At 34.9% G+C, this 17602-nt stretch overlaps 1 protein-coding gene across 1 annotated transcript in view; it reads left to right on the forward strand.

The window, feature by feature from the left end:
• METTL15 (methyltransferase 15, mitochondrial 12S rRNA N4-cytidine) overlaps positions 1 to 17602 on the forward strand; it is a 201272-nt gene that overhangs the window by 78333 nt on the left and 105337 nt on the right. The window contains exon 4 of the mRNA XM_082844944.1: positions 7668 to 7804. Within this exon, the coding sequence (XP_082701070.1) occupies positions 7668 to 7804 (137 nt within the window). The remainder of the gene's footprint in view (positions 1 to 7667; positions 7805 to 17602) is intronic.

Below are 17602 nucleotides of genomic sequence, written 5' to 3' on the forward strand. Positions count from 1 at the left end.
TGATTTTACACTACCTTTCCTGCATGAGCTCCTAGTTTGTCTATCTTACATTGCTACTACAAGGATTAAGAGAGGGTACATACTGCAAAAATTAAAACAGTATCTGGAACATACATGAAAGTTGTTCATTTTTCTGTTTCTCTCTTCTCCCTTTTTATCCTTTCCACCCTCTTCTTTTAATAAATCCTGGATTCCAGTCAAACTTGCTCTCCTTATATCTGACATATCCTTTCCTATGTCTATGCCTTTTTTAAGTTCAAATTCTCCTTGTTTTTATTTATCCAGCAGATATTTATTGGTTATATTCTGTGCATTATTAATTGTTTGGCACCAGGGACACAAATGTTTAGGGCATCTTTCAGAGGTTATTCTAGAAAGAAAGGACAGTATGTTAGAGATACTCAGGCTTCCAGGCTGAAAACTACATGAGAGCAGGACCCATGTCTATTTCGGCCTGCTATTGTATTTCTAACTCTTGGAATAGAGCTGTGGACATATTAGGATTCTCGTAATTGTTTGGGAATAAAATTTGAGAGAGATGGAACAAGGAAAAATGGGAGAGAAGGCATGAGGCAGCTTGGCATGTTTGATTATTGCACATACTTCTGTACAGTTAGAGAATATGTCGTAAAATTCATGTCTGGGAGTAGTGAGAGATCATGTTGGAAAGAAATGAGTAGTGAGAGATAATGTTGGAAAGAAATGAGAAGGCCAGAATATGAAGAATATTGTCCATTTTGCCTAGAAGTTTGGACTCTATCATGTAGTTTGGAGAGCCTGTGAGACGGTTTAAGTAGGAATTTCACATGCTACAATTTTATTTTAGAAAGGATATCCTGTTAACGGTGTAGTGAGAAGAATTAGAAGTGAGATTAGAGGTATGGATATGAGTTGTGACGCTACTGCAATAATAAAGCAAAGAAATATGGGGGCCTGAATTGAAAAAGTGAGTGGAAAGATTTAAGATATATTTGTATGGTAAAATCAACTGGACCTGGTAACGAATTTGATTTGGAAAATATGGAGGGTGAGAAGAAAGGGTGAGCTCTGAGTTCTGCCCAGCCTTCAAGGCCCAGCTGAATTGTAACCTACTTCAATTTCATTCATCTCACTACCGATTAAAATCAATATTTTTTTACTCCTTGTAAAATATTATATACACCTTTCTTATATTGTTGATTTCTTTTTACTAATAATTATTTGTGTGAATGTCTAAATTCTCTCACCAAACTGGAAGGCTCATAACTTATTATCTTTGTATTACCTTCTATGGCCTTATCTATATTGGATGTTCTGTAAATATACAGGTTATTAATTAATGCCATGCATTTTAATTTAATTACCTCCTGAAAAAACTCTAGAAAGTTAAGTATATGCCTGAGACATTTCAGTATTTCAAAATGAAGCTAGTTACAAATAGGTGAAGTTTAACTAAAATTCTTTCAAAAGAACTTTCATTCGAAAAATTCAAAATTAATAATTGCCAGAAAAGAAAATATTCATAGGAAGAAATTTTAAAGTGAAATAAGGCCATATTGTTTCCAAATTCAGATGAGAACTTACTATTAAAAATTTTGCACATGGGCTTCCCTGGTGGCGCAGTGGTTGGGAGTCCGCCTGCTGATGCAGGGGGATGCGGGTTCACGCCCCGGTCCGGGGGGATCCCACGTGCCGCGAAGCGGCTGGACCTGTGAGCCGTGGCCGCTGGGCCTGCATGTCTGCAGCCTGTGCTCCGCAGTGGGAGAGGCCACAACAGTGAGAGGCCCGCGTACCACAAAAAAAAAAAAAAAAAACAATCTTGCACAGATTGGAAATGACTAATCAACATTAGAAAAATGTAATTGGAAGATATGCCCTCATAGTGTTCATGGCCAAAAATGTTTTCCTGTCCAATTTTAACAGTGTTGTTCCAGTGTGAAAATTTCAATGATTAGAGGTCTTGTATTGGGAAAAACAAATCATTTAAACATCTAGTCTATGCAGGGTGATCTTGGGCAAATCCCTTGATTTCTGTCAGTCTCCCCACTTCAGAGAGCAGCCTTAGCTGTCTTAAAGGATATCACATTTGAGAAGTATAAAAGGGATATAGATATAATCTAGAAAGACAGAGTGGTATATAATGACGGAATTAAATTTGGATTACTTCTATAGGCCTTCTAGCTTTAATCACCCATGAGTCTATGATTTTAGGTGTTTTAATTTTTTGTTTTTAATTTCAAGATCAGTTTGAAAACTGTAACCTGTCAAGAAGTCGGTCTTCACCAGTTGCTATTACACATAATGGGCAGACACTTTTTTCAGGCCACATATAAAACATAATTGTCTTTGGAATTTAATTCTACAGATTTATCATCATAAAGTCTTAAAATTAAAATGATACAACAGTGGTTGTTTTTAACTGTGTTGGAGGCTTAAGGTGCAGAATTCCCACTTGTATATATCTTCATATTAAGAAAATGCTTTTCCAAAGAACGATTGTTTTTATTTCAGTGTGATTATATAATGGGGAGTATTATGAGATGAAGTGGAAAGAGCACAGGATCTGAGTTTTAATACTAGCTTTGCCCTCAACTAGCTACCAGCTACCTTCTTGGGGCTTGGTCTCCTCATAAGTAGAATGAGGAGGTGGAATAGTCTGTTATGTCCCTCTGAGCTCTGAAATTCTGTGTCTGTACCATGTCCATATCAGATCCACAGCTATAGCTCAACTATTCAAGTGTGACTCATCATGGTGAAAAGTAAAATCTAATCTTTTCTATGATATTTAGAAGACCATGGGATAAAATGTCATTTAGTTGTATTTGATTAAAAGAGCTAACATAAGATAAGAAATGTTCATTTTCTTATTTCAAATGTAAAGGAGACTGATCAGCAAATAAAAACATGGTGCTATAGAGTTATATAATTACAGATCATTATTAATGTTCTGAAAAAGTTCTGTTCATTGATGAATCAATTGCTAATATTAGGAATACATTGATGTTAAATGACTTAGAAGTTGGGCATCTTGTGACTATTTTATGTGATCCTATCATAATGAGTCTTACATCTTGAATTCATATGCACAAATGAGTGTTGCAATCTTTATCATAGTTACATTGGGAGACTGAGCTCTTTTTTCATATCACATCATTAAATATACACTAAACACCTACTACTGTGCACTGATGCTACCATATTGAATTGGAGGCAGTGTTGGAGAATTGTCGTGGTGAATCCTCTGCCTCAAATGCTAGTTTTTATTTTCTTTAAATCACCTTCATTTTGATTTTGATCCCCAGTCTCCCTGTGCTGAGAAGCCATCAATTTCACTTATCCCCCAGACTCCACACACCATCCAGAGCTATGCAGAGACCCTGCACCTTCTTACTCACCTCATGTCACATTTAATTTCCCCTAAGATGCCTTTTGTTTTAACCTTTGTAGACCCTCTGGGACCAAAGTTTCTGCTTCTTCCGTGCCATAGAGAGGCATGGAAATCTCTGGTAACATTGGGAAGCCTGTGATTGAGGGTCCTTCCCCTTCAGTCCATCATCTAGCCAGCTGCTCTGAGATCTTACCACCTGTCAGTCACTTTATTGGTCCTGCGCCTTTCTGGAATTTGTTCATCTTCTCCATCTCTCCTCTACTCAATTTCAAAGAAGTCTCTCATCTCTTTTCCTTAAAGAAACCACCTACCCAGGGTAACTAGCATTATCTCTTTCTGAACTGTGTTTTTGTTTGTAACTAAAAGATACAAAAGTGGTTGTTGGGCTTTCCTGGTGGCGCAGTGGTTGAGAGTCTGCCTGCCGATGCAGGGGACGCGGGCTCGTGCCCCGGTCCGGGAAGATCCCACATGCCGCGGAGCGGCTGGGCCCGTGAGCCATGGCCGCTGAGCCTGCGCGTCCGGAGCCTGTGCTCCGCAACGGGAGAGGCCACAACAGTCAGGGGCCCGCGTACCGCAAAAACAAACAAAAAACAAACAAACAAGCAAAAGTGGTTGTCTTCAAATGATAGGAAAGATAGAAAGTTTTTTCTTTCGTCAATGCAAAAATCCTCAAAGAACGTATATTCTATAGCTCTACATACCTAGGCATCTTCTTGAAACAGGAGAAGAGGAACAGAGAGAGAGGAAGAGGGAGAAAGAGAGAGATAAAGATACAGAAAGATGGCTTTTCAAGAGCCTTAATTCCAGTGGGAATGGGTCATCTATGAAACACTAAACTTTTGTTGTATAATTTTTGTAAAGCCATCTCTGCCATGATTCTTTCTTATACCATCCCTATTTTTTTCTTATTTATTGTTTCACTCCCTCCCTCCCTCCCTTCTTTATTTTTTTTTTCAGAAAAATCACAGAATTCAGAGTTGGTGAGACCTTGTTTAGAATTCTCTTTCCCTCACTTACTATTAATATGATCTTAAGTCACATTATCTTTCTGAACCTGAGTTTTTTATTTGTAAAAATGGGGATAATGCCACTTTTCCATACTCTGTTACAGAGTATTTGTTAGACCAAGTAGGAAAACATTAATGCTTGGAAAGTCATAAAGCAGTGTGCAGATATAGACTCTGTTGACTTAATGCAGAGTCAGTGGGAGAAAGAACACAGGTTTTAGAACCAGGTACACCTGTATTCAATTCTTACATTTGCCATTTACTAGCTTAGTGTAATTTTAGTTTCTGTGTATGTAAAATTTACTAACACCTACTTCATTGTTTTAAGGAAGAAATAAGATAACTTTATAAATATCTGAGGTAAACAAGGGTACATTTTATCCCCATTTCTTAGATAAAGCAGTTGAATCTCAGAGAGTTAAAATGATTTGGCCAGGGTTATAAAGGTGATGAGAGAAATTACCAGAAAAAAACTCTTGGTATCATATGGGTTAGGCTTTTTAGATAAATTATATCAGGTAATTTCAAAGAAAGGATTCCATATATGTTTGGAGCATAAGATAAACATTTGCATATATACATAGTTGAGATTCATAAAAGGATTATTTTGAAACATTCAGTTATGTTGTTCTTGTGCATTTGTTAAGCAAAAAAATCATCCAGTCGCCTTATTTTATTATCAAGTTGTACAAATTAAAAATGTGGTCTTATGTCAAGTTAGTAATCCAGGAGAGTGGAAAAACTAATTGGCTCCCTTTTCAATTGTAGTGCTGGGTGACTCATAAGGCCTAGATGTCACTTACTATATTTGATGGACAGTGTACATTAGAATTTTTTTTTTTTTTTTTTTGCGGTACGCGGGCCTCTCACTGTTGTGGCCTCTCCCGTTGCGGAGCACAGGCTTCGGACGCACAGGCTCAGCGGCCATGGCTTACGGGCCTAGCCACTCCGCGGCAAGTGGGATCTTCCCAGACCGGGGCACGAACCCGTGTCCCCTGCATCGGCAGGCGGACTCTCAACCACTGCGCCACCAGGGAAGCCCCGTTAGAATTTTAAAAATGGAAGTCGATGGCTCCAATCACCTATTAACCCAGGACATATTGTGGGGTTCAGTTCTAGTTTCATAAATCCCATTTGTCTCCCACTTTTTGCTTTGTTTTACACTTGACTGGTAATAATACATTATTTTTTTCCTGTGGAAACTTCCTTGATTGTCAGTACATCTCCAAGGGCATAGTCATGATATATTAAAAAAAAATCATGTAAATTATAATCATCTCACATTTTCCAGAATATTTTTAATCATAAGGATTTTTCTTTTTAAATATTGATTGGGACTTTCCTGGCTTGGGATAAGGTAATCATATGCAAATTATTTTATTTGATATATTCTTAGTTTAAATCCAGGGCTATATAAGACTTGATATCAGGGCATAACAAGAAAGTGGTATATACTTTTGCCTGGAAAAGTTCTTTGTTTAAGTCATGCTAAACCTCTAGCAATTTTAAAACTGAGGCGAGCTATGGTAGAAGATTTTTACCCTCATAGATGCATAAACTAAGTATACAGACTGGGAGAGGAAATTATTCAATCTTGAGATTAAATATGTACTCCTAACAGCCATTCCAATAATAAGACTTTAAGTGTTGTTTTAAAGTTACTGTTTAAAAAGATGAAAAATATATGTAGCCATACCTTTTGTGCTGACAGTGATAGAAGTGCAAGGTTAAGTTATACTAAAAAATTTATGTTAAGAAGCAGTGCTTGTACCATTTTTTTAACCACATTTACATCTTATATTTTACATCCCTCCTCTTCTCAATTTTGATCAGAAGATTTCCTCCATATTATTCTTTGAATAGTAGGCTAGCTTTTCTGAGTACATGATCAGAGGACAGGACTCAGCATGGTAGCTTATAGTCAAAAAAATCAAAGCATAATTGTGCCTTGTCTCTGACCACTCTCCCTGAAATAAGTTGTAACATTCAGGGCAGGGAAATGTTCAAATCCATTACAGGAATTTCCTTTGTGCAATGTACACATGAACTTTTAAAAAGTTATATGTTTAAATATTTTTAACAGTCTGACTTATTGTGTATGTTATTTGTCACAGTATTCAGTATTATTGGAATAATTGTTTTTATTTTCATCATACCAGTGAGGCTTATTCAGAGAGCACATTAAACAAAGAGCGTAACTTTGAGAGGATGTGCTGAGTGTCTTGACTTCCAAACCAACTACAATCAACTACCTTGTTTACATTTACGTTTCTTATGGTCCAGGTCTAGTTTCTTGCCCAACGGCCAGCTGGCTTTTTTTTTTTTTTTAAGTGGGCCAGCATTGTTTTCTTAAGTGTGGCCAAATAAAATAGCTAAGAAATAGATTCAGATCCAATTAACTTCATTGTGTATCTTCAATGATCCAAGCATTTAAACATATGTACTCCCATACCTTGTATCCTCTAATCCTGGCAAATCTTTTACTACCAAAAGTGTTTTGGTTTAGATGAGAAATTATATGTCACCTTACCATTTAGGCACGTATTGGGGTATATTCTTCTAGACCTTCTTTTTCTTTTTAAACTCTGGAGAAATCTAAAAACCCTGGAATTTTAAATGACTTTTCTAAAGCTATGTAGCTACTTGGTGGCAAGGCTATAATTTATCCCAGGTGTTTTGACTTAAGCCCTGGGCTTTTTCAGGTCTGATTTGTTAATTAAATATTTGTCCTATGACTACTGTTAGGTATAATCTCTCTCTCTCTCTCTCTCTCTCTCTCTCTCTTGCTCTCTCTCTCGCTCTCGCTCTCGCTCTCTCTCTCCCTCTTGCTCTCGCTCTCTCTGTATTCTTGAATATTTTTATGTTTAATATAAAGCATTTAGAGAACTTGAGATAAAGTGAGCCACACCAATTGTAAGCTGTCTCCAAAAGATGAGAAATTGTTGGAAATATCATTTTTAGTCAGGTGCTTGAAAGCAGTAAAAAGCTAGTAGCACAACACTGTGGCTAGTTTGAACTTATGGCGGGAAATGCAAATTTGCCTTGAATTGGCCAGCCTGTGACAAAGATTATCATTTTGCTGTTACTCTGACAAATTCTTTTGGACTGATCACTCATAATTGATCCAGACCTCATGTACAACAAATTGAACTCTAGGCAAAAAAAAAAAAGTAATTTGTTTTTCTATTTGCTATCAGCTCTGAAAAGCATTATGTGTGTCTAGAAATAAGGTAGCTGGCAAGAATAAACTTTGCTCATGCTAAGTGGTAATTTTCTTTTTCTGTGTTGGCTAGTTTTTTCTAGATATGACATTTGGTTCAGGAGGACACACAAGAGCCATTCTACAGAAGGAGTCAGATATTACTCTGTATGCCTTAGACAGAGACCCAACAGCTTATGCAATAGCTGAACAGCTTTCAGAATTGTACCCGTAAGTAATACACTTGTATAGTTATTTAATTTTGTTGCTATGTTTTATGGAGCTTAGTTTACCATCTTGGAATTTGTTCTCCCTTGTATGATACTATACGTCACTCCACTAAGTATTTCCTCCCTTTTTATCCAGAAAGAATTGATGTAAATGATATTTTTAGAATCACTTAAAATAATGATGTTACTGCATTTATCCTTTGTAAGTAAGTATAAATACAAAAACTTATTTTTGGCTAAAATTTGAAAATGTGTTGAAATCCATCCATGAATAGTATTTTGACAAATAACCCATACTTTAAAAACATTTTTAAAGTACTTTATGAGTTACAGTGTCTCAGAATTTAGTGGAGTAAATAAATATGTAAAAATTCTGTAGAATTCATGAAACAATAATGCAATTGCTTTCTTTGAAATCTTTCTGAAATTCATAAGTAAATGTAGAGCACTCTATCCATTTATCAGAATTAGTGAGCATTTACTAGAGAACTTTTAAAAAATATAAAGTTATTGTCTTCATGAGTTGTAAAAGCATCTTCCTTTAGAGAAAAAATTTTGAATTAATGAGTTATGTCCATGTGCTATGTTGTTTAGAACACACCAGCCTGAAAAAGAAAAATATCTTGGAATTAAGATGGCTATCTCCAAATATGTAAAGGGCTATTTTCTGTAATGGGGAATTGTTCTACTATGTGAAGCTCCAGAGGCTGAAATCAACAAAATAGATGAGAATTTTAGCGGTAAAGTTTGACTTGACTATCCAACAAAGAAAAGGTCTCTTTGGTGAAGTAGCAAAAGTATGACCATAGAAAAGTTTAATCACAGACTAAAGGTAGAAAGTTGGATTACTAATCTAGAATAGTCTTTTTCATCCTCTCTCAGGTCCCAGACTCTGCAAATCCATCAATGTGATTAAGTATCCCAATAAAAGTGTAAATAAATATACCTAGATTTTTGTTTGCAAGATCACAGTGTTTATGGAGTCCCTGGAAACCCATTTGACCCCAGGTTCTTTATTTCTAAGAAAATATGAAGATGTGGTTTAGTTCCAGAGTAGTTTTTTTTTTTTTTAATCTTTCTGTCATTTTAAGCAACGTAACTTAGATGCACCTTCTTTAAGAAGGTCTTGTACTAGGGCATTCATATTTGTGAAACTTCTTAGGAGTTCACTTGATTATGACCTGAGCATTTATAGAATGAGTATAGGTCTCCATTATATTTCACTATCATAGACAACCTGAATTTTCTTAGATATTATTGTTTCTAAAGGCAGTGATTCCCAAGGTCTCTTATTCTTTCAAACACCCTAGTTTCTTAAATGGAGCTTAAAATTATCAATTTTATCAGGCGTAATTTTTTACCTAACAGGAATCTTGAGGCTCTGTATTCTCTTCAGTTTACATATGTGGAAACTATTAGCTACACATATTAAAGGTATACATGTCTTAATAGAGATGGGATGAATTTCACCCATCACCCAATAATCTCATTTTATTAAATTATACTATCTTGTCTCAAATCTTACTGAGATATTTTTAGTTCATCGACAAAATAATTCCTTTGCCTAACCTAATAAATTAATTAAAGAACAATAAGATAAAATAAAGGAGGAAGAGGTAATTAATACAGATAAAAGCTGGAATCAAAGAAACTGAAAAACAAAAAAACAAAAAAAAAGAAAAAAAGGAGAAAGAAATCCCAAGAGATCATTCTTTGCATTCTTTGAAAATAGCAAAATCCTTTTTCACACTGATTGTTAAAGGAAAAAGAGAGCGAAAATATATGCTTAAGTTTGAGAGAGAAGACCAACCAGAGACACAAGGTAAATTATAAGATGATACTACTGTAATTCTGTGGCAACATGCGAAACCTAGATAAATGAATGATGTCCTAGCAAAATATAAATTATTAAAATTGACTCAATAATTATAAAACTTTAATAGGTTATTACCATAAAAGAGATTAGAAAGGTAACTAAAGTACATAGAAGAATGCACAGTGATCAGATTTGCAATTGTTATCTAGCTTTTATAAAGAATAGGAAAGGGACTTCCCTGGTGGTGCAATGCTTAAGAATCCGCCTGCTAATGCAGGGGATGTGGGTTCGATCCCTGGCCTGGGAAGATCCCACATGCCGCGGAGCAACTAAACCCATGTGCCACAACTACTGAGCCTGCGCTGTAGAGCCCGCGAGCCACAACTACTGAGTTGGCATGCCACAACTACTGAAGCCCACGTGCCTAGAGCCTGTGCTCTGCCACCACACTGAAAAGCCTGCACACTGCCATGAAGAGTAGCCCCTACTTGCTGCAACTAGAGAAAGCCTGCGCACAAAGCAAAGAAGCAAAGAAGACCCAACGCAGCCAAAAATAAATAAATAAATTTAAAAAAATAGGAAAGAGCGTTGCCTTTTATGCTAGTCCTGACCATGGTAAATAAAGAAAGCTCTTAAAATTCATTTTATATTGAATCCAGCATTAATACCTAATTCTGCTAGAGATAGTATAAAAGGAAAAAGAGAAAAAGTCCAACCTCACTGAAGTATATAAATGCAGAATTCAAAATGCAATACTAGCATATCTAATTCACCCTTCATTTAGTTAAAAGGATAATAAAAGAATAATACCTATGGCCTAATAGGGTTTAATTCAAGAATACAAGGATGGCTCCATATCAGATAGTCAATCAATGATAGGTTGATAAGCATCACAATGATCAGCTAGCTGTTATTAAAATCTCTAAGTTAAATGGAAATATAAGTCAACTACTTAAACATAAAATATCCTATTAACCAAGGGCAAATAGCAGTTATTTTCTCAAAAGGTGAAATACTATAACAATCTAGTCAAAAATCAGGTTGTAAATATGGATTAACTTCTATATATATTTTAATCAGTATTTTTGGAAGGTCTGGCAGATGTAATTAAAAAACTAAAGAAAGGTTAAAATAGTCTTTTTTTTTAATAATGATTTGACTGAATACTTAAAAACCCAAAAGGACTTGTAAAATTAATAAGATGATACAAAATGGTTAGATAAAAATTTAAAAATCTACTCAAGTAGTAAATACCTAGAAAGGGAAGTGGGAAAAAAATATTCCATTCTTAAAAGCACCTAACTTTATAAAATAGTTATAAATTTAGCAAGAAAGACACATTTCCAATAAAAATAAACCTATATAATTCTATTGAAGGGTGTAAAAGACCTGAACAAAAGAGAAAGCATATGTGTTTGGGGGTAAAACAAATTACTATTATAAAAGAAGGCCAGTTCTCCCCAAATTCATATATGTATTTATTGTAATTCCAGGAAGTATATTAATTGATTTCACCTTAACTGATGTGTGTTTTTTTTAACTTAGGTAATATAATGTTGAGTAGATATGGGGGGAAGAGTGACAAGGTCTTTTGGGAAAAAGAAAAAATTGAGAGGAAACTTGCCTTCCCAGATGTCAGATCACACTATAAAGTCACTGTAGTGAAATCAATATTATACTGGCATAAGAATAGGCAAGTAAGTTAGTGGAGCAGAGAATCTAGATATAGATTCTACTACATAAAAGAATTTAATAGAAGATAAAGGTGTTTTAATTCATTGAGAAAATAGTGCATTATTAAATAAATGGTGTTGGTACAATGCATATCAAACTTGAAGAAAATAAAATGGACCCCTATTTTAAATCAGATTCAAAAGTAATTTCCAGATACAGTAAAAATGTATGAAAAAATTGAAAATAAAAGTCCTATTATATATACAATCTAAAGGTAAGAAACTGTCTTAGTTGAGACTTGAAATCATAAATCTATAAAAATAAATAATAGAAATAATCTATTTATATAAAAATTTAAAAAATAAATGGCAAAAATCGTATGGTAAAATTTCCGAACAGTTAACTTAGAGAAGATATATTAGTAATATGGAGGATAGGAAAAGGAATGATATTATAGAGGAGGAAAAATATATTTTTTCTAAGTTCTCAACTGGGATCCCTGTAACAAAAGGCAGATTAATAAGAGAAAAGCATATAAATTTATTTAAGTTTTACATGACTCATGAGACTTCATGAGGAAATGAAGACCCAAAGATAACAGTAAAACTGGAGCATTTTTATATTAGATTTGATGAAGAGTGGAAAGTTACAGAAAAATATGATAGGACAAAGGGTATGAGCTAATGATAGTAATGTGGGCAAAATTTAGCAAGTCCCATTTATTTAGATTCCTCTCGTCCCTTCATTTTCAGAGATAAGGAAGCTTTTTTGGGTTTAGGCAGGCATCTCTCACATGAAGAGCTTATGACCTACATGTGCCATTTCTCAAATTCCTTCAGTTTAAAAATATTCACTATGCCAAGTTGCCATATTTTGAGGTAGCTTTTCCTGAACCCCATCAATATTTATCATATAGGAAGAGTTCTCTCAAACTTGATAAGACAACAAATTCCAATTTGACAAGTGGGTAAAGGATAGAAGGGTCAATAATAGAAGATCAGTGTGTGAAAAGACGCTCCACATAAGTAGCAGTGAGGGGGAAAATGAAATTAAAATAATAATGGTGTAATACTTTTTACTTATCAAACTGGGAAGACGTAACAGTTTTGAAAGTGAGCACATGGGGGAAATGATACTTATTTTTCATGGATATCTTTTAATGTTAAAAAAATTGTATATGCATTGTTTGTATATACAATCATGGAGAACTTGAGAAAGAAGGAATTAATGGTGGGGGGAAGTATGGAGAAAGGGAAACCAATGGTTAAAAGAAACAAACCTAGGGCTTCCCTGGTTGCGCAGTGCTTGAGAGTCCGCCTGCCGATGTGGGGGACGCGGGTTCGTGCCCCAGTCTGGGGGGGTCCCACGTGCCGCGGAGCTGCTGGGCCCGTGAGCCATGGCCATTGGGCCTGCGTGTCTGGAGCCTGTGCTCCACAGTGGGAAAGGCCGCAGCGGTGAGAGGCCCGCGTACCGCAAAAAAAAAAAAAAAAAAAAGAAACTTAGAGATTATATGATGCATCTCTGCATATGTATGTAAATTAGAAAAAGACAAGTAATGCTATATATTATTATAAATATCTACATGTATAGTTATAGTATAAAAATATACATGACAAAGATAAACACAAATTTGGGCTACGGATTATTTCTGGGGATAATGGATAAATGGATGGATGGTTTGTTGGAAGGATTGACAAATTAGATAAATTGATTATCTTCTTAAAAATACATATGTAGGGCTTCCCTGGTGGCGCAGTGGTTGAGAGTCCGCCTGCCGATGCAGGGGACATGGGTTCATTCCCTGGTCTGGGAAGATCCCACATGCCGCGGAGCAGCTGGGCCTGTGAGCCATGGCCGCTGAGTCTGCGCGTCCGGAGCCTGTGCTCCAAAACGGGAGAGGCCACAACAGTGAGAGGCCCGCGTACCGCAAAAAAAAGAAAAAGAAAAATACATATGTAATCCTGTAACTGATATCTAGGATTACATATGTATTCTTAAGAAGATCATCAATAACATTGTTCATTATTTGTCTTTGGTTTTTATTTTAAAACTGTTTTTCATTGCACGTAAAGTTGAACACGTGATTCAGTAATAAAAAAATACATATGTAATTACAACTTGCAATGAAGTGTGCAAAAAGGAAGCATTTTGTCATTTCAACGTTTACATCTTTTGAGAAAATATAGTAATTTCTTTCATTTATTTATTTATTTTGTTGTTGTCAAAGAGTAGCCTGTGCTTCTCCTGAAAAATCCCATGTTCTTCACTCTGTCAAAACTAAGTCAAAAATAGAAACTAACATTTTCACAGAAAACTAAGCAGTTCATGGGAAAGCTGAATTTTAGGCTAACCCATTTTAGCTCTTTCAGAAAAGATGACATGTCAGGTCACCTGTTGTTTGAAAACTGAAACTTTTCCCTATTGCCTGTGAAGACCGTACAAGAGGAAACACATTAAAATTGGAGCAGTGGGGTGTTGGCTGACTTTTACCACAGTGGAAGATGGATACTGGAAGACAATTTTTTTTAACAATTTTTTTTTTCTGAATTTAGGGATAATATGTGCTCCATACACTGAGTTTAGAGAATATAGACATGTATAAAGAAAATATGAAAATTATAATTGATTCAATCATTTGACTGTAGGTAAAGCAGATTATAAAAATATAATAAGCTGTTACTATCAATAGTTTATAAAAGTAGATATTCTCATTGGGGTAAACTTGTAATATACAGAAAAGTATATAGAAAAAAATGAAACTCACTTACCATTCCACCACCTTAATCAGTAGTAATGATTTTGTGTATTTCATTCCATCTTTTTTTTTTAACATCTTTATTGGAGTCTAATTCTCTACAATGGTGTGTTAGTTTCTGCTTTATAACAATGTGAATCAGCCATTACATATACATATATCCCCATACCTCCTCCCTCTTTTGTCTCCCTCCCACCGTCCCTATCCCACCTCTCTAAGTGGTCACAAAGCACCAAGCTGATCTCCCTGTGCTATGTGGCTGCTTCCCACTAGCTATCTATTTTACATTTGGTAGTGTATATATGTCCATGCTGCTCTCTCACTTTGTCCCAACTTACCCTTCTTCCTCCCTGTGTCCTCAAGTCCATTCTCTACATCTGCATGTTTATTCCTGTCCTGCCCCTAGGTTCTTCAGAACCATTTTTTTTTTTTTTTAGATTCCATATATATGTGTTAGCATACGGTATTTGTTTTTCTCTTTCTGACTTACTTCACTCTGTATGACAGTCTCTAGGTCCATCCACTTCACTACAAATAACTCAGTTTCGTTTCTTTTTATTGCTGAGTAATATTCCATTGTATATATGTGCCACATCTTCTTTATCCATTCATCTGTTCATGGACACTTAGGTTGCTTCCATGTCCTGGCTATTGTATATAGCGCTGCAATGACCATTGTGGTACATGACTCTTTTTGAATTATGGTTTTCTCAGGGTATATGCCCAGTAGTGGGATTGCTGGGTCCTATGGTAGTTCTATTTTTAGTTTTTTAAGGAACCTCCATCTGTTCTCTATAGTGGCTGTATCAATTTACATTCCCACCAACAGTGCAAGAGGGTTCCCCATTCCATCTTTTTAATTGCCAATATTTCATTATATTTTATGTACTATTTCTTGTTTGAACTTTTTGGATATTTTTACTTTTTTATACTTCTAAAATGTTGGAATAACTTGGCCAAGTTTAAAAACCATTTTGATCAATTGTATTAAATACATAGCTAATTTAGAAAGAATTGATGTCTTGATATATTTTTCATTGATGATGATATATTTTTCCATTGATTACAGTATTTATGTTTCTGACTAATATTTTTTCTTAATTAAAATGATAAAGTACAGAAAAGTGCTGAGAAGAAAATTTAAATTATTCATAGTCCACCACCACCAAAATTAATAGTTTGGTAAACTTCTTCCTAATCTTTTTGGTTATATATATATGTATATATATATACACATATATATATACATTCATACATATACACATATATAGTTTACAAAATTTGATTCTATTTATACATTATCAGCACATTCTTATTTCATTAAATTACCTTAAAGAATAGTTTTATTGGTTGCAGAATATTTCCTTCATGTAATTATAACTTAATTTATTAGAATTCTAATTCTAATATAGTCTTATCCTTATCCATATTACTGCTGTTTTAAGTCTTTCTGTGCTGTGTTATTTTAGATGTACTTCCTATAAACAAATACCAGATATATTTCCTTTGTGTAAACAAATCTGTTTTTTGTAAAGGGTAATTAAATCAGGATATGCTTACTCTTTCTATGTCATCTTGTTTTATATTTTCTATTTTTGTGTTTTATTGAAATTATCTTTGGCGTTTAAATTTTCTTTTGTCCATTATCCACATATACATATTTGTTTTTGCCTTTTCTCTAGCAATTTTGATGACATTAAAAATTTTTTTTAATTTACTACTGGCTGATGTTAATATTTTTTAAGATTAAAAGTACTTAAATATTTTTTACTGTTAAGTATGCAGAAAGAAATATTTTTTGATTAACCATCCCATGTAAAGTGAGAACTTATTTCCTGAATTTTTATTTCCCTCTCTTTTCCCACTTCTTGGCTTTTAAAATATGATTTTGGCTTTTAGACATTAATATCTACTATTATGATAATTATTAGTTAACATTTGCATTGTTTGGCAGTAATATCTAAAGTAATCATACTTAAACTGATTTAATTCATTTCAATGTACCCCATAGCCTTTTTATAACACTGTAAGTCCCCTTTCAAGTTCTTTATGTAGGCTCATTTCTCTACCAATTGATTACATCTTAGTTTTTCTATAAATATGCAAAAGGGAAATATCTATGCCTTTGTCTACCCAACACTGTGTTCCTAATGCTTTCTTACATGGGCAACAGTTGATTTAGGATGGCAGTTTGGGAATTGAATAGATATTACTCTTTTTTTTCTGACATGTAGTATTGTGGAGAAGTCTGAGGTCAACCCAGTTTATTTTTTCCTTTCATAGGTAATCTGTTTCTCACTCCTTCCTCCCACTATTAGGCTGGATGCTTACTAGATATATTTCTTTGAATATTTTTGACATTCATAAATTTCACTAAGAAATATTACTAATTAATCTCTTTTTATCAATTTTCCATGTACTCTGAGTAATTTTGGCCTGTGGATCAGGTCTTTTCTCTACAAAGGAGTTTTTGTGTTAGTTACCCTCTACTCTTTGTTTTCGGTTTTTTTAACCTGTGAGCACTTATGATTTGTTGGTTGGAGTGTTATCTGTCCCACATGTCTTTTATTTCCTTTCTTAGTGTTTTCTGCTACTTTTACTTTGCCTCAGTATTATAGGAAATCTCTTCAGACTTATTCCATGTGTTACAGATTTGGTTTTCTACAGTGTCGATTATGGGGTTTTTTTTGTTCTTTTTTGTTTTGTTTTGTTTTGTTTTGTTTTGTGGTACGCGGGCCTCTCACTGTTGTGGCCTCTCCCGTTGTGGAGCACAGCCTCCGGACGCGCAGCCTAGGTGGCCATGGCTCACGGGCCCAGCCGCTCCGCGGCATGTGGTATCTTCCTGGACCGGGGCATGAACCCATGTCCTCTGCATCGGCAGGCAGACTCTCAACCACTGCACCACCAGGGAAGCCCTAGCATATTCTTTTAGTGAGTCATGAAATCATTTTTTGGGGGTCTTGATCAGCATTTTATGGAATGGAATGGAATGGAATAGAATAGGAAATATCATGTTACATAATGGAAGTTAAATTAAGTATCATTTCCAGTGAAATAATATATATGTTTACATATATACACATATATATTGTATTTTTGTATATGGGATTGCAGTTAAACCATATTTCTGACTATGTATCTTGATCAAAAATTTTTGAAAACTACCTATCCTATATGGCTATATCCCACATATTTGTTCACACTGTGTACTAAATGTTCATTGAAGGCGGAAACTTTGTCTAATGTATGTTCATATCCCTAGAACCTAGCTCTGCTTGGAATATATATGGAAGTTAACAAGTGTTTATTTATGGTTCAAACAAAACAGAAACCAGTGGTGTGAATGACAGTTATACTTTCTAGGATCCTGTTGCCTAGAAACCCCAATATGCCTAGAGAATTAGAACCCCCTGAAAACTGCATCTCTTAAACTGTACTTTGCCTGTCTTGCAATGAATGAAACAGAATATGAAATATAGATACTGACTACGAAGAAAGGACACATGGTTGGGGAGTGGAATCGAGTTTCAGAGTAAGAGATGTCTGTACTCAAA

The sequence above is a fragment of the Leucopleurus acutus genome (genome assembly GCF_964270905.1).
Source record: "Leucopleurus acutus genome assembly, chromosome: 8".
Lineage (NCBI taxonomy): Eukaryota > Metazoa > Chordata > Mammalia > Artiodactyla > Delphinidae > Leucopleurus > Leucopleurus acutus.